The sequence below is a fragment of the Meleagris gallopavo genome, chromosome 3 (genome assembly GCF_000146605.3).
Source record: "Meleagris gallopavo isolate NT-WF06-2002-E0010 breed Aviagen turkey brand Nicholas breeding stock chromosome 3, Turkey_5.1, whole genome shotgun sequence".
In the NCBI taxonomy this organism is placed as follows: Eukaryota; Metazoa; Chordata; class Aves; order Galliformes; family Phasianidae; genus Meleagris; species Meleagris gallopavo.
Window position 1 is genome coordinate 81,103,259 of NC_015013.2, and position 25,467 is coordinate 81,128,725.

The 25,467-nt window shown below is 36.5% G+C and overlaps 1 protein-coding gene across 7 annotated transcripts in view; it reads left to right on the plus strand.

The window, feature by feature from the left end:
* COL14A1 (collagen type XIV alpha 1 chain) overlaps positions 1-25,467 on the plus strand; it is a 117,646-nt gene that overhangs the window by 78,358 nt on the left and 13,821 nt on the right. For all 7 annotated transcript variants that reach the window (XM_010709273.3, XM_010709274.3, XM_010709271.3 and 4 more), the window contains exons 35-44: positions 4,728-4,805; positions 5,073-5,159; positions 8,562-8,615; positions 9,008-9,103; positions 10,316-10,369; positions 11,553-11,606; positions 20,016-20,069; positions 22,734-22,805; positions 24,680-24,715; positions 25,133-25,199. In XM_010709273.3, the coding sequence (XP_010707575.1) occupies positions 4,728-4,805; positions 5,073-5,159; positions 8,562-8,615; positions 9,008-9,103; positions 10,316-10,369; positions 11,553-11,606; positions 20,016-20,069; positions 22,734-22,805; positions 24,680-24,715; positions 25,133-25,199 (652 nt within the window). The remainder of the gene's footprint in view (positions 1-4,727; positions 4,806-5,072; positions 5,160-8,561; positions 8,616-9,007; positions 9,104-10,315; positions 10,370-11,552; positions 11,607-20,015; positions 20,070-22,733; positions 22,806-24,679; positions 24,716-25,132; positions 25,200-25,467) is intronic.

The window sequence follows — 25,467 nt, forward strand, 5'->3', positions numbered from 1 at the left end:
TTTTGCATGACAATTCATGGGATTCTTTCCATTTTGCCTTAGATAACTTCAAGTTTTGTTTGGTCTTTTAGGTAGATTTAATTGCTGAGGGAGAACTGCCAGGCTGGTGAGAATCTTGGGAAGGCTTCTTTGCTGAGCAACATTGTTTGCTGATTTTCTTTGAACTTTGTTGATTCTAGAGAGGGGTTAGCATAGAATGTGAACCTTGAACTCAAGGCTTGATTTGAATAGGAATGAAGTTTCAAAAACATATTGACTTGTTATTATATGCAAGTGCTCTTCTAGTCAAAAATGAGCCCTCAAAATACCTCTCTGTGCACAAAAAAAGAGCCCTTAGTGCTCAAACTTGCAGATAATAATTATATCAAGTCTGTAAAGACAATTATACAGAGAAACTTTTGTAGTCACTTCCCAATAGAAACAGAAAAAGGGCAAGCTTAGAAAAACTTGGAATTAAAGAAGGCTTTGTAAAGAGAAGTGGAAAGAAATTGTGTCTTTTGTTAGAACACAGGAATCTATAAAAGATAATTTGGATTACCCACTCACTGAAAAATTTAGTTTTGTTCACATGAACAGTAAAGCTTACGTAAAACTAAAAATGTGTAGTTGAAGATGTAATTCCTATACTCTGTGCAGCTGTAGATGCCTTGAAGTTTTACTAAGTTACAGGCAGGTCAAGAAAGCATACAAATAATATTCTTTAAAATCTCAGTTCTGCACATTGTGTTCATCCTGAATAGAACTTGTGTGGATGGTTCATATTTAAGACAAGAATGAAGTGGTATCTTCTTCAAAAATTAGAGGGCATCAAAGGAAATTAGTAGGAGTAGTAGTAAGAGAGTGACCCTTCACACAACAGGTATTTATCAGTGCTGCTTCTTTATGTAGAATTTTGTGTATGCCAAATATTAATAATTTTGGAGATGTCTTGACAAATTAGTGGAAAGGAAATAGTGGTGTTACTAACTGTGGGGAAAAAAACAAATGTGGGGCAGGGAATCCCTGATCTGAATGTCTTGGGAAGATAGTAGACTGTATGGGAGGCTTAGATCTTTGTACTTCATTGGATTTCACATGTTCCACTGTTGAAAATGGAGTACTGGGATTTAGTCTGTCCCAGTAGCTTCATAGTTTTAAGGGGCTTATAATGTCATGTGTATAACAAAAATAAAAATTTTGAAAATTGTTTTAATTTGATATGAAAATTGGAATTTTTGAATAGTTCAGTGCTTGCTTGTGACCATGTCTACGTAGAATAGTTTAACATTTTTAGAATGGTTTTAGTGTGTTTTTTTTAATCAATAAAAGCCAATATAACTGAAGCCAACAAAATAATATGAATATTGAAATTCTGAATGCTGTCCAGCAGCACATTCATAATATGATGGGTGAATAATTGACTGGTTAGGCTCAAAAGGGTTATAAGAAATAGAGTTACATCTGGCTGGGGTCCAGTCAATACTGGAATTGTGCAGAGCTCCACTTTAGGGACAGTTCTCTTTAAAGTTCTCTTTAATATTTTCATAAATTGCATGAACACAGGACTTGAATGTATGCACAGTAAGGTCGCAGGTGACACTCAACTGGGAGGAACTGCTGACTGCCTCAAAGGTTGAGAGGCCTTAACAAATTGAAGGGGTGGGCAATCATCAATCACATGATATTTAATAAGAGCAAGTTCTATATTGTGCATCTGGGATAGGACAGCCCTGGATATATGTACAGATTGGGGGATAAGAGGCCAGAGAGCTGTCTTCTAGGACCAGAACTGGGAGTTCTGGTTGACAGCATGTGAAATACGAGTCAGCAGTGTGCCTTGGCAGCCAAAAGGGCCAACTGTGGCATGGAGTGCATGAGTCCAGCCAGGACTCTGCTCTGCACTGGTGAGGCCTCACCTTGAGCACTGTGTGCTGTTTTGGATGCCACAATAGATAAAGGACACAAAATTAATAGAGGAAGTCCAAAGAAGAGCTATGAAGATGGTGAAGGGTCTAGAGGGGAAGATGTATGGAGAGCATCTGAAGTTACCTGGTTTGTTCAGCCCAGAGCAGAAGGGGTAGAGGGTGGGGCTTCATGGTAGCTTACAGCTCCTCACAAGGGGAGCAAAGGGGCAATGCTGATCTCTGCTCTATGGTGACAGCGATAAGACCCGAGAGAATGGCATGGAGCTGTGTTAGGAGAGAGTCAGGTTGTGTACTGTGAAAAGGTTCTTCACCAGAGGGTGGTCAGGCACTGGCACAGGCTCCCCAGGACAATGGTCTTGGCACTAAGCCTCTTGGAGTTCAGGAAGCATTTGGACATGGCTCTCCAAAATAAGGTTTGATTTTCATGTGGTCCTATGTGAATCCAGAAGCTGGACTTGATTATACTTGTGAATCCCTTCCAAGTCAAGATATTCTGTGGTTTGTCAAACAATTTTGAGGGAATATACCCCAAATTAGAGTTTTTTGTCCTGCTGATGAGTGTGGTATGCTACAGTTCAATGAACAGACAAACATTTATCTGAGACAGACTGAACAGAAAAGGAATTAGGCTAAACACGCATAGCCCTTTCAACAGCCCTTAACAGTGGGACATCTCTGGGTTAGAAGTTCCAAACATCTAGAGAAGAGAAACCTAACCTTGACAAGAAGCAAATACTGTTCTTTATTCCTTCAATGGGATTGAATAAAAAGTCTGGCTTTAAAACAGTTTACTTACAAATCACAACTTTTTTTCTTTACTCATGCTTCCTTTTCATCAATATTTGTCTTGTTTTACCTCCACGTGTGTGTGATGCTAAAAGAATTAAGATTTGATGTTTTCTTTTGTTGGGAATGCTTTGCAGAACTGTACCCTGATCAGATAAAGATGAGTAGACTTTTCTGTATTACTGATTTTGCTTGCAGTATTGGAGATCTAGAAAGCAAAATTTATATGAATACTCAGAATTATGAATAAAAGGCTAATGGTAGCAAAGAAAGCTTTGTTGAGTTATTTAGCTTGAGTCAGAGCAACCCACGTAATATTTTAAAATAGCAGTACTGAGTCATTCAACATTTGAATGGTGAATACAACAATTCAGAGAATGTCTATTTGCTCTTTATTTTACACCAACATATTCTATCACTATGGATCTCTGGACTGTTTGATCCAGTATATGAATGTGTATATGCTCCTGTGTAGGACTGCATAAATTTAACCAGTTATGTCAGACTTCCATTGTTTAGGATATGAGAGTAGCTTGGGACAGACTGATTTATGGAAAAAGTGGAAATACTGCTTACATCTGACCCTGAAATGATTTCTGCACAACCAGCTGAGGTGTTTCTGCAGTCCTTTTCAGAGATGTCTGATCTGCATAAGTGTAGTACCATGTAAATGCCAAAGGTCATTCTGAGTTAAGCAAATTAATGAGTCTTCCTGGAATTAGTAGCCCTGAGATGTGTAATGGAGAAATGTCTAAGTGGCTCCACGTGGAGCCAGCATGGATTTGAAACATCCAGGGACACAGAACTTTGACTCAGGCTAGATCTTTGTAGACCCAACCTATAAATGTTCAGAACTTCCCTTCATGCTGCACTTTAACAGCTAATCTACTGGCAAATAAGGAGAAATTCTATGTATGTGAAAGTATTCCTTTGTTTAAAATACAGTAGTTGACTTATGTAAGAAAAAAATGAAGCAAAATCAAAGGTACCCATTTCTATTTTGTTTTAACACCTTTAGAAGCAATGAAGTTTTAAAGCTTTTCAAATCCTTAGCTTCATTCCTCTGTTCCGGTTTTAAAATAATGCCACCAAAAATAATAATTTACAATTACTTAAATGAAAATAATAGCAAAACTAAAGATCATTCTTCTATCTCTAGCCATTCCTCAATATTTTTAACATATGGGGCTAATTTAATGGGCTGTTCTGTTCTGTTCCCTTCTCTATTCAGTATGCAAGTAAATGACGCATGGAGAAAGAATAGAAATAGAAACTGAGTAAAGCTTCATCTCTCTAGACCCATTTTTTATTCAGATCAAGGCTGTAATGGAGACACTTGGTTTTACCATTGAGTCCTATTTAGTATATTGCTTCTGACTACCTGGCAGCTGTAATTTTTACCAAATGTTTGTGTTCCTGTAGATTAAATTCTTGTCCATAGCATGTTCCCAGACATGAGGTGGGAATTTTTCTTTCTGACCACAGTTGTCATGCAGCAAGCTTTTCATTTGTAACTTTTCACTGCCTGAGGATAATATGGATAAAAGCAGGCACATTCTAAAATAAAATAGAACTGGAGAAGATGATAAATATTATCTGTGGCTCAGTTCCAGTGTAAGTAATATGCTACAGGAGATCTTGTTCCAGATAAAATCTGAGAACCAGACAAGTGGAATATTTTGAGGAGTTGAGCTCTCTTACACCTGTCTCTTCATGCCTCCTTTGCAGGAACAAAGTATTGGGAAGCACCATTGGACAAAACCAATGGGTCGGGGAGGTGAAGACAATCAAACGCCTACAGCATTTCACACTGAACAGCTTTGCTCAATCAATATCATATCTGATAGTTGGACACGTGAACATAAGCCCTTTTACAGTCTAAGTTAGCATATTTGTGACTAGCTGTTCTAAGTTGATGGCCATTTCTCTGTCTAGACTGAGTACTTGAATTAAGGCAGTTTTTCTTGCTGATGGCTCTATTTTGTGCTGATCTTACAACTAACAATCATCTTGTATATCATCCTTATTTTGAAACAGTTGCAATTGCAGATGTTTGACATTGTTTGTGCTACCTCATGGGCCAATCGAGACAAATGCTGTGAGCTTCCTGGCTTGGTAAGAAATTTATTTCATTAACTGTACAATTTACTTCTTTTCTTCCTTTTATTGAGACAAATGTTTTAAAGGAAATGTTTGGTTAAGTATTTTCAAAAAAGTCCAGGTGTACTTGGATTACTTGTCCTACTGAAAGGACAAAAATATTTCTAAATCAAGTAAGCTGTTTTAAGGCACCTGTGTATCATTATTTTTCAGTTTATAAAATTCTTATTTCTGAAACAAAGTTCTGTACATAAGTCTCATCTATTCTTGATCTTTCCATAGAGAGATGAGGACAATTGCCCTGCCCTTCCTCATGCCTGTTCCTGTTCAGAAGCTAATAAGGGTCCCCTGGGACCTCCAGGACCACCGGTAAGACTTTATTCAGGCTTCTAGCCAACTGTACCAAGTTGTCCATGTGCCACCTTTATTCCAATGTAAACATACTGAAATTGTGTAACTAATAAGATTAAATTAATTTCAAGTATCTTTAAGGTGGTACATTGACATTCTATTTAGAGTAAAGATACTAAGGAAAAAAAAAACAACTTCTCACTCAGTCAAATTTCTAATAGTTAAGAAGAAGGCCCGAAGCATTTAGGGAATTGGAAGTTTTTCTAGCTTGTCAGTGAATGATGAGTTATACAATCTTAAAACTCCCCTGTACTTTGTGATGTTACTTTGCTAGTGTTCTTCTCAGCATTTACTGTGTGAATGTTCAGCAGGTGTTTTATGTTTCTTATGTAACAAGTAGAACTAGATAGTCTCATCTAGAAGACAAATATTTTACTTTCCAACTCAGTTGTAGTATCTTAGGAAGTATCTTAGGAAGAGTAAATCGTTCTTTCTCCTAGCTTATGGAAGAACTCAGATAATAGATCAGACTAGACAATTGAGATGTGGGTGATCTGAATTCAGATAACTCAATCTCACATCACATGGCTGATTTTTGTCAGTTTAGAAAAGTTGTTTGTAGAACGTTCATGTGTTTTTTCTTTCACAAACAGATTACTAACTCTGATTGGCATCTTAGGGCTGCTTGCTAAACTAGCTTGACATAAGGCCCTCTTATGACCAAATTCTATCTTCATGTTTCTCTGCTCATAGTCTTCTGAATGATATAAGAGCATGTTTTGAAGGGAAAGAGACAGTGAAGAATGTAAAGGAAAATAAATGTTTTGAAAAGATTTTAAAGTTCACAAATTACATAAGATCAACAATTCAGACATCACATCTTTTTTTGCAAGAACTGTGCTTCAAGGTTTAGGTACAAAAACTTGAAAAAGAACTTGAAAAGGAGAAATTTCACTGAAGATGTGTGTCTTGAACAAGGGAAAAATTACTGTGTTCTCCTATTCGAATATAGGTTATGAGTCAAGTATGGATTGAGATTTTAATTCCTTTATATAGTTTCCAGTGTGTTTCTTTACAGGGGGATAATTCATATGAGTCCTTTTACCACGTTTCTCAGAAAAATAAAAATGTTTAAAAATTATTTGAATGGAAGGATGTGTTGTAACAGTTCAGAATGCATATAGGTCAAGAAATGCCAAAGCTTAATTCAGCAATAAATAATCTGTTTTTATTTATTGTATCTAAGATTAACAATAATTTGATTAAGATAGTTCCCTACAACAGGAGGTTTAAAATCAAGCAGAAAAGTCACAGAATCCTAGAATTGTTTATGTTGGAAGGGACTCTTAAAGGTCATTTAGTCCTCTGCAATGAATATGGACATTTACAGTGAGATCAAGTTGCTCAGATCTTGGTCCGGCCTGACTTTGAATGTTTCCAGGGAGGGATCAACCACTACCTCTCTGGGCAACCTGTTCCAGTGCTTCACTACCCTTACTGTAAAAAAAATATTTTATCTTATCTCCAATTTAATTTCCCTTCTTTTAGTTTGAAACTGTCTCACCTTTTCCTATCACAACAAGACCTTGCAGAAGAGTCTGTCCCCTTCTTTCCTATCATTGTCTAGGCAGGGGGAGAATGTAATTCTAGAATTCAGCCTCTTTTGAATGATTTTTATTTATGTATTTATTTATTTATTTTTGCCAGACAGTTACATGGCATATGGCTCAGGAAATATGTATGAGGTCTGCGAAAAAGCAGAGCAAGAAAAAACAACTCACTGTTCTTTTCTGAGCTAACCAAGAGTCAGTCACATTGCTTTGTCTGGTCAGTAGGTCAGTACTTCTCTGGGTCATTAAAACATCATGTGACTTCTCACAAAGCCAGGGATTTTTCTGTTTTAGGGATCAGAATTCTTCTATGTAGCCAGTTTTAGATATTGTACCAAAAAAGATTCACAATAAAAGGCTTCCATTTGTTTGGGACTGTATCTCTGGAAATATTATTTGTGATTACTTAGAAAGTGGATCATTTTAGATCAGACAAAGTATTGTTTAGAGTTAAGATTATCTGGAAGTTTTCATTATGGGTTACAGTTTTTATGCCTTAATCTGCCAGAATTTGATCATGCAGTCTGAAATTCTGCATGTAGAACTAAGATAGCACACAAACCTAATGTCTGCATTGTGTAAGGAGAGCTGCAGAACTCGAGAGTGAAGAAGGAGACACAAAATATTATTGGATCACTTGGAGAAGTTTAATTGTAATGAAAAGCTTTCAGTACTTCATTGGTTTTAACTAACCAAAAAAGCTAAAGAGTTGAATTCATAACGGATGATTAAGAGTTGTTTCTTGTGGAAGTACTGACTACAAAGAAGTTTTTTAACATAACAGAAAAGACATAACAAGAAATCTTGGCTAGAACTAGAAGTCAAAGAAATGACAGATTTGATATTATTATACAATCTTATTAATGCTGGGATTTAACCACTAAAACTAGTTTATGGGAAAAATAAGGGAAGCTCTTATGATGTTTTCAACTTAAATCAATGCTTTTCTGGAATTTGTGCTTTTGCTGTGCTAGGATTACTAGGCTCAAAACCAGACTCATTGTGAATCTTAAAGCATATGATTCAGTTACAATGCCTAGTTGTACACAGTCCTTTTTGACTACAAAGAAGGGCAGTCTCTCTGTAATGCTCATATCCCAAGAGATAAAGGAATACACTCAAGTGAAGGAAGAGGGAAATTGACCTGAAAAAATGTGAAAAACAATCTTTATGCTGTCCTGGAGGATAAAGCACATCCAACATGTATATGCAAAACACATTCATGGCAGCCATCCATAGGTATATGCAACTCCAGTGTCTCAGATGATACTAATAAAAATGGCAACATTGGATTAATAAATGATTAACAGATGTAGGCACCACTGAAGAAAATAAAAAAGACAAAAATAGGCAAAATATTATTTGCCTAAGTATAACACTAAATTTGGCCATAGTAAATTTAGTAGATACTGGAGTTGTCCTTGGTGAAAAATATTCCTTAGGAATTGAAACTCACCCTTTAACAATGATCCTGAGGAGAATGGAGATATGCAGGAGGTTTCAGCAACTGAAGGGGAACCCATGGCCACATGTATGCACTTCTATCCCTATTGTAGCTTTCAGTGTTATTTTGATACTTAGTGTGTGTGCTTTCTTGGCTCTGAAAATTAGTTACATCTGCATTTGTATCTGCTCCTATGTATGACCACACTGAAGTATGTTCTTAGTTTAATTACTCCAGTGAAAGGATCTGGACAGCATATTCACTATGATTCAAGAACAGGAAAGAAACGTTTGGGCTTCTCTAGATTTTGTTTTTATTTATTTGATAGTTTTGGTTTGCAGAAAGTCCTGTGCTTCTACTTTACAGGGTGGTCCAGGTGTCAGAGGTGCCAAAGGTCATCGTGGAGATCCAGGTCCAAAGGTACAGCACTTTACAGTTGTCAGATACACAGATTCTTGGTTTATTTCTGCTGCATGTAAAACATGAAATGAATCCCAGATTCTCTACTGTTGCTGGGGAAAATGCATAGTGAAATGCCATTGGTGTTTCATGTGTCTCTTTTCATAACAATCACTTGTCATGTGTGCTTCTTGATAAAAGACATAAAATTCAGAATGCTGCTATAGTAGCATAATTTATTTATTTATTTATTTATAAAGGAGCCATGCCTTTTTAAAATGGAACACTAACTGTTCACTCAAATGCTAACTCATATTTCAGATGTTTCTGAATCTATCAGTACTTAATTCTTCAAACAGAAGCTGCCTTTGTCCATATGATAGGAGTTTAACTTATGTCCTGTGCTACTTTAGGGACCAGATGGACCTCGAGGTGAAATTGGTGTTCCTGGACCTCAAGGACCTCCAGGACCACAAGGACCTAGTGGACTTTCTATTCAAGGCCTTCCAGTGAGACCTATAAAAACAACAGGGTTTTTTTCTGTGTTTTGGACAGCATATATCTTAGATTAGACCAAAATGTCTTTTGGTGTCCTGATCAGAATCTGCATTTCAGTATTTGAGGAGAAGTTGCATATTTGCGTTTAACCTACAGTGGGACAGGTTTAATGCCAGCATTCCAGTTTGCACCTGGAGATGAACTTCTGGTTAGCTGGAGGAATTTAATCAGTTTGGTGTGACTCAGGTATGAGCCTTGAGACAAGTGAAAAAAGAATCGTGGTAGGGGAGTAACATGGCCCCGTACCAAATTGTTAATATTTAATCTTTCTTCTAGTTGTGGTATTGCTCATTGCAGATCAGTTCTGACTTGAAAGGTATTCCTAAGCAAGAACACTGTATTTGCTGCCAAAACTGAGCAATAGTATTCACTGCACTTACAGAGTCTGTCATCACAGGAGATGATTAGGCCTGGAACTTGCAAAGCTCTTGTGAAATAATATCAGAATTTCATCATAAACACAATTGGCAGAACAATGAACCAACAGGACAAATTTATTTTATATCCATCTCCAGTAGATACATACACACAAGTCCTGAAAGATATCGTAACTTTTTTTTCTGCTAGTCTTGTTTCATAATTTTACTGTTATAATACCCTTTCTTTTTTCTACTGCACTACAATAAAAATATAACAAAGTAATTTCTTAAAACTACATAATCTTGATGCTGTCATCAGGGAGTAATACAGAATACCTTAATTATAAAATCAGTTTTTTTCATAGAGGAAATGTGTTATGACAGAATTTAGTTAAAATTAGCTTATTATCTGGAAAAGTGTACCGTTGTCGTACATGTATTCTGTAGAGATCCAGTGGTTTCATCATTAGTGCTCCTGAGTACTGAAATGAAATAGATTTTGAACAGGAAAGAAAGAAACAACTACATTTTTGTGACATAATGGCTATACTTCTCTCAGCTTAATTCCGAAGTCTTTTAAAGTAAATTTCATAGTCTTTGTTTTTTTATATTTGTTAATTTCGTTTAAATTTTTTTCAAATCAAGTTTAAAGGTTTGCTTTCAGCTGGAAAAGTAGCCTTGTTTTCTGTTTGTTTGTATGCTTGTTGGTTGATTGTTTTTTTTCCTAAAGATGCTGATAAGAACTATTATAAATAGGAAAGTAACCATATATTTGAGTTACTATGGGTGCTTCTTAATCTGCAGGGGCCACCAGGTGAAAAGGGAGAGAAAGGAGATCTTGGTTTTCCTGGCCTGCAGGTATTCTCTGTTATTGTTTGACCTGTCGCTTAGTAAGTTTGTGTTGAATTGACACCATTGTGAGTTTAAGGCACATATCCAAAACTGCTGAGAAGTGTGTTGTCATGGTAAATTCCAATGGATATTTAGAAGCAGGAATCTAGGGTATGCTGGTATGCAGTGACCAAATTGTTCAGGGTCTGAAGAACTGATTATTTTCTCGACCTTCTTAAACGCTGAACGTTGGGTTTGTAGCAACTTAGAAACTATTGACTTTTAAATTCCTGTTTATGTAGTGAATTATTGGTAACATCTGCTTATTTTCACTTTAAGAATAGTAAATTCCTCCTGGAATTATATAGGAGGACATATCAGGCAGTTATTATTTTTTTTTAAGGTATCATTCACAAGATCAGCATATTAAAAACTGTAATTTTCAGTGAATCTTAATCTTAATTCATGTCTAGTATTTAGAAAGGGCATTCCAATTGATTGCTGCTTCCCAGGATCACTTTTCTTTTTTCAAACAGTTTTCTTCTCATTATATCCTTCCAGTATTTGTTGGTTGTTAACAGGTTCCCCCCTCTTGTTCATATATGTTAGGGACAGTAAACTCATGCAATCTTTCATAAATCAGTTTTGTCAGCCTTCTGGACCACCACAGTAATGGCTGCTCTGCTGCTTTCATGAGCCAGAGAATGAGATTTCATTTGAACAACGTGGAGCTGTGCTGGACATAATTTGTAATCATACTTAGGCCATTTCATATTGCTACAATGACTTCAAACAGTATAGTACCAGGCTTTGTTTTAGAAAAGAGAAGTAGAAATAGCATTTATGCCTTCAGGTTAAGATACTGATTCATGCAGTAAGAGTCATACTGACACAACACTGGAATGATGCAGATTTCTTTACAACTTAGCAGCGCAGGAAGGCTGATGTGACTCCATTGTCAGTGTTCTTAACAGAGGATTGTAGTGAGGGAGTGTGAATGAGTGTGCATTTTAACAAAATGTATTTAAGCATCCCTCATTTCACAGAAATACCTTCATTTCTGAACTAACTCTTCTATGGCCCCATCCATTATCAATTTTCTAGTTCCTCTCATTTGTGAAAAAGCATGCCATACAGTTAAATTGGAAAGTGATTTTGTTGCATTCTGTTGAGTTGATCTCATCATTGGTTCTCCCTTTATAATGCTTAGGGTGTCCCAGGAGCATCAGGTTCACCTGGAAGAGATGGAGCTCAAGGTCAAAGGGTAAGGTAAAATAAACTTGTGTTTGTTTTAAAAGATGCCATTCCATAATGGATATGTTTCCTAGCATGGCCGATTTATTGTAGCTTATGTCACTTAAGTTCTGTTGTTTCTGGAGACCTGTATCTCTGTGCCAGAAGAGATGGCAGAGATAGGGTGGAGTATTTTTCATCTGCTAAATCAAGGTTGACTAATACTAGGTGAGCAGTGCACCGTGTCTGCACCTAATGCCTTTTATAGGAATGGACGTTGCTTGTGTCCAGCACCACCAATTAGCTTCATTTGCTTATATGTTTAAAATTAGATGGTGGATAAGTGTTACACAATAAGCATGCAATCAAATGATCTAGCTAATTACTGAATAATGAAGACAATTGCAAAGGCATCTTACATTGAATGTGAACACATGTTGAAATTACTGATGAGAGGAAAATTTGAATAAGAATATGAAAGTTTGGTCAACCTCATTCTGCCTCTAGTAGAACAAATGAAAATAAGTCTGTCTAGGAATCAGTAAAAGACAAATCTTCATATTTATGTGTATAGTTAAACTATAAATTAAACCTTTCTGCTTGGGAAGACTTTCATTATTAGTTAGGTGCTAGAAGGCGATTGTTAGCATAGAACAAGGTTACTGTATACAGCAGAAGGTCACTATTAACTATGACTTTTCAATTACCTTTTTTCGGATATTGTAGTATAACTCATTTCTGGTAAATCTGAACCTTCTTTGGATTTCTGGCATTTACCTGTGAACATGTTATAAAAGTACATATGTATCTCTATAATTATATGTGTACTTGAGTTCATTACTGTGAATTTAAACATGTGCTTAAATACTTTCACTGTTGTGAGTTTAAGCAAGTAATTTAAGTATGTAAATTATTCCACTGAATTTGCTGTAGTTTTTAAGCAATGCATGGATGTTTTCCTCTAAAATAAAGAAATTAATTTTATTAAGATAAAGACTTGCACAGCATTATCTTCGGATGAATAATTTTCTAATCAGATGAATAGACTTATAATTTTAATTAACTTGTAATGAAATATGAAGATAAATGTATTCCTTTTCCTACTTTATCGTACTGTAATGCTGCCTTCTATAGAGAAGCTCAATTTTTACATGATTTTAATCTCTTCTCTTTGGCTGTATTGTATCTTTTCCCCTAAGTTCCCTTAGCTTGGTATCACCTATTCATCTCCATGTTAGTAAAGATTTGGAGCCTGATGGACATTTGGATTTTTGCCACAGTACTTGGCTAATCTTGGTCATAGCCAAGTTGAAGTGATTTTGTTCTAGAAGTTGTTTATGTGAGTGACATGTACCCCCTCTTTTTCATTCCTGATCACTAGTTAAACTGAGCGTTTTGCAATTCAGGATGAAAAGTACCCAGAGTTTTTACTTTATGCTATAGCTAGCATCATTGCAGTAGAGTCACTCAGCCCTATCTGTGTTAGGCAGCAGTTCAGAATTAACCTGGTTCTCCTACGTATGGATCTCAGTGGGTTGATACAGAGAAATTATGTTTCTGAGAAAAGCATGGGGTAAGACTAGTGCAGCAAACATTTTTGGTGCAATCTGGAAGGGGCATGCAGTGCTTATTCTGTAGAAGACCCCAGCGTTGTCTACAATAAGGAATGGCAAGTAAATAAATAGCCAGTTTTTGTGGGTGAAATAATCATGCTTGGCTCTTGTGTTCATTTTCTTCTGGTGTTCATCAGAGTAGCTGGATAAATAGCTTAGGTCTCACAGAAATAGGTCCATTAACCTCTTATTGTATCTGTGTGACCTTATGCAATGTTGTGCAGCGGTAATTATTTCTACAGCAACAAACAATGGTGTTTTATTAATTTTATGGTGTTGTAACTTATTTGATTACTGTGAAGTTATGACAACATAGAATTGCTCTTGATGAGTGAAGATCCAAGCCAAAGATATTACCAAAGTCTCTTTGAAGACCAAACATTGGAGAAAGGCTTAATTCTGAAAGGCATAACTGCAGCAAAAGCAACAGGGAACTGGAAAATTCCTAAGGAGTAACTTGCCTTTTTGTATAATGTTCCCTTTGTTGGGCTTCCTCCTGTTAGCCAAGATGCCAAACTACTTTGCAGCTATTATAACTACTAGAACTGAGATTTTATACATTATTCTTAGCTTAGCCATCATTTCCTCATTAGTGTTTTTTGTTCACTGAAATATTTTAATTATAGCATGGAACCAGTGCCACAGAGCACTTAAAGAAATGACTAAATCACATCAGTTATAATGGGAGGTAAGCATGGGACTGATATTTATTGGGAGATTTCTGAAAGCTTTTTTGAACTAGGGATAATGTGATAAGAGACTCAAGAAATCCTGCAGTCAAGGATTTTTTTCTTCAGCTACTTCACTTCTATGGTACTTTCTTTTTTCTTTTGAATTCTAACATTTATCTATGTTTTTATTGTTGAAATCAATTCAGAAAATGTCTTTATTTTTTACTCTTCATATTTTAATTCAGCAGTTAATCTAGAGAAGTACTTTACTGTGTTTCTGAACTGCTTTTTAATTCCTGTTTAATTTTGCTTTTCATGGATTTTAGTAACTAGTTAAAAAACTAGAGCATGTCCACTGTCTGCTTTGTGAGCTCATACAAAGATTATTTTTATAATGAAACACCCTCTCTACAAAAAAAAAAAAGAAAAAAGCTTGATGTTATAAAAATACCATGTTAAATTTGAATCAGAGGAATAAATGTGTTTTCTGATAATGAAGCAGACTTTCTGAATATTCCTGATAATATTTGTAACCCTGTCTGGTGACTGGTTTAAATGTACATCTCAGATTCTATAGTATGAGCATTCTCCTGCCCTCTCATCAGCTTCAAGTTATAGAAGAGTGATATTAAAGATTTTATAAAATACACAAACATTTCTTTTTTTGTTTTATTTTATGGCTAGTTTTGTGGTTGCTTAGTGTGCTCTCTTACTGTCCTATATTTGTAGCTGGCAATATACAGAGGTTTTTATTAAAGGGAACAGATTGTGTTTCTCCCAAGCATATCTTATTGAGAGATACAGCTTGAATAGCACGCTGGAGAATCCAAACTGATGTCATGCATCCTAGTGAATATGTAGGCTGTAATTAGATTCTCTTGTGCTTTTTGTTCGTCTTTTTCAGCCAAGAGCAGAAAGTCTGGAAACAGACTGACACTGACCCTTGTTTAGATGTGTAGGTAGAGATGGGAAAAGTCTTCTCTTTCCCATATCTCCATGGCTACTATCCAAGGTGAAGTCACAGTTGCAATCCTTGTTATTTCTTGCGAAGTTCAGGCCATTCAAGAGGACAGATCTACACAGCTGCGACAAGGGAAGTCTGATCACACAGTCACAGAACGGCTGAGGTGGGAAGGATTCTCTGGAGGCCATCCGGTCCAAACCAGTGCACGTTGTCCAAGACCATGTCCAGGTAGCTTTAGAAAATCTCCAAGGAGGGAGACAGGGAGACTCCACAACTTCTCTGGTCAACCTGTGGCTGTTTTCCACCAACTGCACAGTAAAAGAATTTTTCCTGTTGTTCACACAGAACCTCTTATGTTCCAGTTTGTGCCCATTGCCTCTTGTCCTGTCACTGGGCACCACTGAAAAGAGCACTCTCCCTTCAGGTATTTTTACGTGTTGATAACATTCCCTTTGAGCTTCCTCTTCCCCAAATGGAACAGCATCTCCTCATAGGACAGATGTTCCACTTCTTTGATCATCTTCATAACCCTCTCCTGCACTCTTTCCAGTATGTTCATATCTTCAGAACTGGACATAGTTCTCCATATGTGGAGAACTCACCAGTAATGAGTACAGGGGAAGGGTCACCTCTCATGACCTGCTGGCGATACTTTACCTGATATAGCCAAGAATACCATTAGCCTTCTTAGCAGCAGGAGCACGCTGCTGACTCATGGCCAACTTTGTGTCTATGAGGGCACCCCAGAGCCTTTTATTTCAAGCTGCTTTCCAGCTGGAGTCCCCAGCATGTCCTGGTGCCGGGAGATGTTCCTCCCCAGGGACAAGACTACAGTTCTTCTTACTGGGAAACAGCATGAAAGGCTTTGCTGAAGTCTGCAAAGACAGTATTCATTGCTCTTCCCTACATTAGGTTGGTGATTTCATTAACATAAACTTATGAGGATGGTCAGGCATGACTTGCTGTTGGTGACTCTGTGCTGACTACTTCTGATGATTTTCTTCTCCTCATGTGCCTAGAAATGGTTGCCAGCTTAATATATCATCCTGAGTGTCTGTCATGTTCTTCTTGATGACACCTGTTCTGAATGCCAAGTTTGCATCTCCTGTGCTTGTAACATTGTCACTACTCACAGCTGCCTCATAGGTGTCCTCTGCTGGGCATCTCCTTGGTAAAGTGATAGGTGTCTTCCTTATCAAGTTAGTATGTACTGGGGGAAGCTCTGTTGGATGTCTGCTGAAGGTGGGACTGGAGAGTTGTATGAAGTTATTGATTTTCCTTGCTCAGCTGCTGCAGCTACTTTGGATTCCAAGAATATTGACCAGTGCTACTTTTCCCTGCTTGCAGATATTTGTATGCAGTGAGATACATCTAACTGATAAGGAAGATGATTCAGCATACCAGGATACCACTGGCCCTCTTGACCACCCTGGCACACTGTCAGCCATTTCATTTCCAGTTTGTGTAAACACTGATTGAGTGAGAGTTAGAGAATCATCAGATTAAGGTTGGAAGGGACCTTTCAGAATTCATTTGTTCACAGCTCAGGTCCATGTTAAGTTTAATCTTGAATATCTCCAAAGATGGAGACTCCACAACTCTCTGCAATCTGTGTCAATATACAACCACTTCATTGTAACACTTTTTTCTAACACCTAATTAAAACTTCCCTCTTTCAACTTGTATCTTCTGCCTTTTGTCCTATCACTGTGCACCTATGAGATTATTCTTGTCATGTCTCTTTCTTCCGATTAGGTAATTTAAACAGTAATAAGATTGCCCCTTAATGTTTTCTCTTCCAGGCTGAGCAAACCAATTTATTTCAACCTCTCTTCATATGTCCTGTGCTCCAGACCCTGACCATTTGGTGACCCTGAATTGGACTTGCTTTAGTATCTTAATCTTTAAGAAGACCAAAACCATACACACCTGCTGCTGAACCTGCTGGCTGTGCTCGATTTAGGTTAGATGTTAGGAAGAAATTTTTTTACTTCAAGGATGATGAGACACTGGAAAGGGGTGCCCAGGAAGGTTGTAGATGCTTCATTTCTAGAGGCATTCAAGGCCAGTTTGGATGGGATCCTGGACAGCCTGATTTAGTGGTTGACAACTCTGCTCATGGCAGTGGGGTTGGAACTAGGTGATCTTTAAGGTCCTCTCCAACGTAAGTCATTCTGTGATATTTCTTTCACGGTCACAGCAGTTTTTTTGTTTGTTTGTTTGTTTTTGTTTTTTTTTAACAAGAGGTATTTTTAAAATTTTTCATCAGAAAAAGAAAAAAAGTAGAAGTAAGTTAGTCATAAGTTGCAGTTTGCATTTGGTTTTTAGACATATTCAAAAGCAGTATGTGGAAGTCCTTCAAGCCTCAGTAGCTTCAGTTGAGATTTTGCCAGTGTTTATCCTACTTGTAAAACCACTTCTCCGCAAATACCCCAAACAAACTTTGAGCTGCCAAAAGCTGAAGTGTTTCTAGTGAAGCCAGCAGCAGTCTCTACTGTCTTCATCAAGATTAAAATTTTACGGAGATTTAGATGGTGCCTATGTTCTATGGTGCCATTTGTATTCTAGCAAATTATATTTCTAATTAAAAGAGCAATTGTAGCTACTCTGTTTCTCCATTGCTCTTTTTCATGCTATTATCATAGCATGCTCCAATTTAAGATGACTATGCAAAACAATATTCATCTTGATTCTAAACTGCCCTCCATTTCAGGTCATACATCAAAATGCTCTTGATCGTGCACTAAGGAGATTCAGTTGGTGGCTCTGTATGCAGTTGTTCCTATTGTGGCTTTGACTGAATAAGGGATGAAGAGCTGTTGTGCTGTGCAATTCCTTCAGGCATTCTGGGGATAGTGAAGCAAAGAAGAAATTTCAATAAATAGAGTGAATTATATCTTTAAGGCTTCTACTCTGAATATAGCTTGTGAATTCTCACAGTACTCTATTTTTTTATACATTACGTAGACAAAAAATAATGGGAAACAAGAGCCAGAAGAAATACATTCCCAGTCTTTCTGCCAGTTTCCCGTTACTTTAGTAATCTTCCCTGCTCCCAAGTTCAGAACGAGTATCAGATCCATTCTGGTTCATTAGATGATCTGAATAATGTCATTGAAGCATAAAACAAATATTTTTGGTCTTTAACCTACATGAGAGAATAGGTATTGCCATACTCACCCTTAAATGCAACCTCTCTTTGTCTTAATTTATAAAAATCAATTTTCACAGTTAACAAGTATAATAGGAAGTGATTTTATGCGGCCAAGAGATACACGCACAGTGCCAGGAGAACTGAATCCTAGGAACAGATAAGAGTTGGGAGCAACCAAAAGTAAGAAAATTGCTCCTAAGAAATAAATTGTGAATTATATTCAAAGAAAATGTGATAGTTGTGATCATTCTGTTAGTTCTACACTTTCACTTGGATGGGAGAAGTACAGTGTTATTTTTATGCTATATTCTAGAAGTCAGAGGAAGGCTCTCCAATTCCTTCCCCAGTAGATAAATTAAGCCCTCATCAATGTCCAGCTAGTTTTCATCTTGCCTTAGTACTAATCAAAGATAAGTGCAGATTTAAAATCTTTGCTTTAAAAGGTGAAATATATTTTAAACATGAAGATACCAATTCTCCCGGAGGTGATACTATTTACAAAAACAAGGAGTTATATTACATAATCTTCCATGCTATTATAAAACTGAATGACACCCATCACTGAATTTTTCAAAACCTTATTCATGCAGATTCTTTCTGAGTGTCAGAAATCCTATTTCATCATTTGTAATGCAGTTCAAAGTTCCTTCTGCCATTCTGTCTCTTTAGAAATAACAATTTTGAAGAATGAATTCACTTCCCTTACTTAGCAAATGTATTTGAATTGAGCTGGATTTGCAACCTTTTCTCTGTGTAGGTCTTAAAACTATTGTGATGCAGTAACCTTATTTCAATGCCACTGATTTTTTTTTTGCTTTTGTGATGGGGTACCTGCTTTGTACTTTGAAACATCAGAAATCATCTGGCTGAATTATGAAATAGGAAAATAGTATTTCCTTATCAATCTGAAAGATGCATAAATGACAGAATACAAATTGATCATAATGGCTTATTTTACCATCATAACACTTCTGGTGTATTTTTTTTAAAACAATCCTTTCTAGGTACATGACAGATGATATTCCCACACCAGATTTTTTATTCCATATGAAAGCAGTTTTTAATCAGTTTCCAAATCATATAAAGCATGAAACAACTAGTTCATGCTATACTAACTACTGAAACTATGTCAGAAATAAAATTTCAGAAAACAAGAAAGAAACATCTTTTTCTGTAGCTTTACAGAGTAGCTCTTCTTCTATTGAGAACTAGAATGTTCTCTGTGTGTGAGCATGAACGCTTTAAAAACCTCACTTTCCTTCTACTCTTACCTCCATATTCTTGTCTTTAGCCAGTAATAAGATCATATTTCCCCTTTTGAGTTTGTATAGTAATTAAATAATTGTCATATTACTAGGCTGTTCAGAAATGTGTTTTATAGTACGTGGGCACAAAATGTGTATTTTGGTTAATTTGCATGAATACTTTAACGATAATGTATTTTCTTCTACATCTGGTCAGCCTTTCTTCTCTGATTTGCTTGCTTTCTAGTCTCCAAGTTATCTTTAGTTTCTGGCTCAAATTCTGGAAGCTCTGAAGCACGTTCATAATGTAAACCACATGAGAATCCCTATCAAACTCTCATTATGCTGCTTCCTGAGTCAGGACCTCTGTAATAGCTGGTATATATGTACAGTGTTGCTGGACAGAGAGATACATGGCAATTAGAGTCTTTCAGCACTTAATCCATGGGACTATGAACAGTCACAACCAGTGAGAACAGACCTGGAAGTGTGACCCATCCTGTGGGAGACAAGTTGGACAGCAAACCCTCATTATAGCAGCATTATAAGTGAAATTTGCTTAGAAGAGAAAAGTGCCAGTACAAAGATTTTTGCATTACTTTCTTATTTCAAAAGTACAGTGAGATCGTGGTTGGATTTTTTAAAATACTGGCTACACTGTAGCTCCTTTTAAGAAATAAACTCTCCCCAGAGCAAAAAAAGAAAAGAAAGAAAAAGCTTTCTAGAAGAAATTGAACAAATTAATAACTTATGTATAAAAAGCTGATAAAATTATATACATTTTTCTTTTCTAGGGCCTTCCTGGCAAAGATGGACCCACAGGCCCACAAGGACCTCCTGGTCCAGTTGTGAGTATTGCCCATTGACATTATTACTGTAAAGATTGGCAGAACTTTGGGGGACAGTAGTTCACTCTGTTATCTAGGAAAGGCCAAAGGTTCTCCCTGGAAGCTCAGATTCTCATGACTCACAAAGTTGGCAGAAAGCTGCTTATCCAGTGTTATTTTTTTCCATTCTCACTTAGCTCAAGAAAAAAAATGTCTCCCCTGGAGAGAAGAGAGTTGTTCCATCATTAGGTTGATAGTTTGTTCCTAGCTGAATAATGGCACTACGTAAGAGAAATTAATGTTGTTACTGCTTGGGATAAGACTTTCTTTCTGAAGAAGTTCCACTTGGGATTATTAGTTGAAGTGAATTGCTCAGTCTGCTATGACTGGAGGCTGAAGGTGAGTGTGCATATTCAAATGCTCTCATAGAATAATCAAAAAAGACAGGAGGGACCTCATTCAGCCTTCAGCGCAAGATGTAAGTTTGCTTCCAAAGTTTCATACTTCTCAGCTAGCATGGTTAGGCAAAGTTAATGTCTTTTTGACAGATTTATATTAGATAAAACCACTGATGATGTTGAGTGTTCTCCATGCAAAGATTCATAGAATTATAGATATCTCAAGTTGGAATGTACCCATGGGGATCATTGAGTCCAACTCCTGGATCCACACAGGACCACCCAAAATTCAAACCATATTTTTAAGAGCATTGTTCAAACTCTTCTTGAACTCCAGGAGGCTTAGTGCCGTGACCACTGTTCTGGGAGCCTGTGCCAGTGCCTGACCACCCTCTGTTGAAGAAACTTTTCATAATACACAGCTTGTCTGTCCCCTGACACAGCTCCATGCCATTCCCTTGGGCCTTGTTGCTGCCATCAGAGAGGAAAGCTCAGTGCTGCTCCTTCACTCCCTGTGAGGAACTGTAAGCTCCCATGAGGCCCTCCCCTCAGCTCCTCTGCTCTGGGCTGAACAAATGAAGAGACTTCAGATGCCCCTCATAAATCTTCCCCTCTAGATCCTTCACCATCTTTTTAGCTGTCCTTTGAATGCTCTCTAACAGTTCTGTTACACATTGTGGCATCCAAAACAGCACACAGTGCTCAAGGTGATGTTGCACCAGAACAGAGCGCGACAGTAGCTTCTCTTTTTTTTGGTCCTTGACTGGCAGAAATGTCTGTGGTTAGGAGATGTAACTAGCTAGCAGGTTGTCTTGCTGAAATGACGTTTCTCACTATGTCCTCATGACGTTTACTTAGCTCATATTCAGTCCAATCCTTGGAAAAAAGATTCTTTATTATTCTCATGCAATCTGAACAAAAAATTTCTGTCAGCCCAACAATTGATCTGTGTTGGAATTGCCCAGTCTGTGGTAACCTGTTGAAAAATGAAATATAGCTGAAAGATTTGTAGCAGAGATGTATTGAGGCATAAGCTATTTTGTTTGTGATATGGAATATTTAAAAGCAACACCCAAATTTCTGCTGAATTTGTGTATAGCGCTTTTCTCTGTAAGTAGGTCAAACAAAGTCCAAGAGCATCTGAAAATAAGGGTGTCATAATCCATACCTGAAATTGCAGTTTTGTTGTTGATGTGTGTACACTTTAAATTCAAATATTGAATTATTTTGTAACAGCTGACTAGATCAGGAAGCAAGACAGTTTGCACTGATAAAAATAAATCAGTATTAAAAAGTAAAATCCAATATACAGCATCTTGATTTTTAATCTCCTTCTGAAAAATAAATTCATACATTTAAGTACTAGTAGCCTCCAAGTTAAAAACAAACACCACACACACAAAAAAAAACAACAAAAAACAAACAAAACCAGCAGAAAATGGTTCTGTAACTGTAAAAGACTTACTTATTTTTTGAGTTCTGAATGGAAACCACTCGTAGAATTATAGAACTGTAGAATGGTTTGGGTTGGGAGAGACCTTCCACACTAGACTTATTTATGAACAGCAGGCAGGAGAAGAACAATACTTGTTCTGCTCAGCAGCTACCTTGATTGCTATCAGATAACTGAAACATTTTCCATGTCCATATTTTTAGTAAGAAAGTAGAGGATGATATTTTTTTCTGCTGCAGTTAAATTACACTCATTTCTGGCATCACATAAATGTAATTAATTCTTAGTGTCTTATTTTTTAAGTTATACAACTTTGAAACACTTCCCAATTTTTTTCTACATCATTCCATCACTACTTGCATAGAATAAGTAGAACTGAAGGCCTAATGTTTGGTTCCTAGTATCTGGCTCCTTTTAGAGTAGGAGGCCAAAGAAGTCAGCTAGCAGCTTTAATATTTTTTTTCAAATTCAGAAATTGAACTTTTAATCTGTTTTTTAAATTTTGTTGACTTTTTCTTGTCTTTGCTTGCTTGTTTTGGTGATGATTTTTTTTTATTCTGTTTCAGTAATGCTTAAAAACAGAAACACAATTTGTGACTGTTTTCTACTATTTGAGTCATTGGCCGTTAGTACTTTGTACAGGATCACACTTTGCCACAAAATGTGTGTAACCTTTCTTCAAAATGTACCTGTGCTTAATAATGCAACTCTAAATGCCCTCTGAATTCTAAGTGAGGAAATATTGGACTTCTCCTGCATCATAGCTCTTGCTCTCAGCAGGCCTCATGGATGTTGATTATCATCACTAAAATTTTCTTTCTCTTTTCCATATAGGGCATACCTGGTGCTCCAGGTGTTCCAGGTATTACAGGAAGCCAGGGGCCACAAGGTGATGTTGGAGCTCCTGTGAGTATCATAAATTAATACTGATATATTTGTTATTTTGCATTCATTGATTTCTGATCCTGGCTTCACTGTTTTCATAATTCCTCAGTATTTATAGCTCATGATCTGTTTGCAGTTAGTGGTTAAGCAAAAGGTCTTTCTTTGTTTGTTTTTCATATTTAAATGTATTTGTTGATCTTGCATACCATGTTTGGAATATAGGAATTAGAGAGTCATAATTAAAGGTTAAAGTGAAAGTAAAAACATAACAGTGTAAGATCTTGTAGTCTGTGTGCAATTACTTTTTTCTTTTTTCCTTTGCTTTTTAAGTTAAAATATGCCTTTTATTAATCTCAGTATTTCAGAAATAATTTTATTCTTATTATCATACTGTAAAAATATTGTAGGAAGTTACTTTGGATTTACATCAGAGGAACTCTTTAATGATAATGGCTTTTCCTATAATGGAATTATAAATTTCAGTTGCAGGAAGTTTGACCAGCAACTTGATTGAGTGCAAAATCACACCCTTTATACCTAAAATTAGTATTTGGACCATCTAGTACTAAATTCAATGTTCAGATATTATTTCCTTTTTATAAAATAAAACGGTTTAACTAGAAGAATCTAATCTGATTATAAAGTGAGTGTAGAAGCTACATGAAAGAGCTAGAAGAATTACAGTGGACCTCTTCTCTGTAATAATTCAGATCATATTTTACATTAATATTTTAGCATTTCATTACTTGGTTAATTATAAAATGTACTAATTTCTTTGCACATATCAAACTGAATGTTCTCTTTAATTCTTAAAGACACCTGGATGTGACACTGTGTACTTCTTACTTGATTTGTAAAATAGATTTGTTTTTTTCAAAATCCAATTTGCTTTGGAGATTAGTCTAAAGCAAGCATTTTATTTGGGTAAGTGGGAATTCAATAACTGATAATATGTAAGCAAAGGTAACAACCTAAAGCACAATTCTGCATGGTTTCTAAGTGCAATCCTGAAATCTACTAAGGAGATTTGATGAGCTATGGAAATTATTACTGTCAATGTGTTAGATATTGCCCATTCAGTTCATTCCCAAACATGTGTTCCAGATATTGAACTAAATCTCCTAGAATGTAGATATTCCTGTGAGTCATGTAAGACCATTACTACAAATGTTTAAACTCTAATAGTTCTGAAAAAAATAGCTAGATGTGTGAAAACTAGTTGAATTTCAATAACTGTCTTTCCCCATGGTAGACTTACATAAAATAGACCTAAAAATAATCTTTCCATTTTTGTAGGAGTTTCATTTTTCCTAGGATAGGAGGATAAACTAAGCTTTAGCTAGGAATTAGTCAGCAAGTTAACTCTTCACACAGACGTTAATGTGTTTCAGGTGTACCTGAGCAGAAGTCCCTGCTTGGCCTACCCTAAAAGCCTCTGCTGGCAATGTTGTAACTGCCCAGATAACTTGTTCCAATGCTTAATCATCCTTACCATTATCACAGTGTTACCATATCTTTAGTGTCATACTTAATTTTCCAAGCAGTTTAATTCCTTTGCTGTCTGTTCGTTGTTCATTGCTGCCAAGGTCTTCATGCAGCAAAGAATTCTTTTTTATCCCATCGTCCTTCTCTTTTTTGTACTCAGTACTACTGTTAGACATATTTCAGATATCAAAAGTCACCTTGGGGCCTGCCCTTGCTGCCATTTTAAACAAGATTTTTCAGTATGTGACAACCCCCAGAGATGATTACATTCTCCATGTAATTGTCCTTGTTCATTTTACCGTGATGTTGCAAGGGAGACAGTATTTAGGTTTTAATTTTTAAGATATAACAAAACAATTTTTTAAGATATAACAAAGCAATAATTAATTTTATATTGAATCTTTTTGTAGGGTGCTCCTGGACCTAAAGGTGAAAGAGGTGAACGGGTAAGTCTGTGTTCACAGGTTAGTTGTCTTTTTTCTGAGGCTGTGTATCTTGTAAAAAGCTTTCTCCATAATTTATTGTTCTTTTTGTTTACAAGAATAAAGAACAATAATTTTCTCTGTGCAATCAAGCAAACTTACTTTTTTTCCAGACATTGCCTTGTATATAGCAACACAAATGTTTGAAGGTGAGAAGAATTAAGCATGTCCCCAAATCTTGCTTGAAGGTTTTATTCTCAGACTTCTATTTGCTTTCTAAAAACAGCAATGGGGACCAATGAAATTCCCAAACTTCTTTGGGTTTGTTTTCGTCTGTAAGGATGGAATCTCTCAGTTAGAATAAATGTATTTCATTGTACTGAACACTTTTAAGACAGAAATGAGTAAAACAATAAGACACTACTTGCTTTTGTTATCCAGGGTGATCTCCAGTCCCAAGCAATGGTGCGTGCTGTTGCTCGTCAAGTGTGTGAACAACTCATCCAGGGTAAATACATTTATAGTACATAAGCTCCTATCTCTAGAATAGATCTTTTCTTGCAATAGTTGCTTATAAATATGGTTTTTCAGACTGTCCAAGTGGATCTGTTCATTTTAGGCTGGACTGTCAGTATTTATGATCCAGCTGGATTTATCTTGAACTAAAGTTCATTAGCATCAGGCAGCTTAAAAACAGCTTGTATTTTTCAGATTTATTAGAGTGTACAGAAGCTTCTGCTGTAACAATTTTAGAGTTTTGCAGATCTCAAATGCAA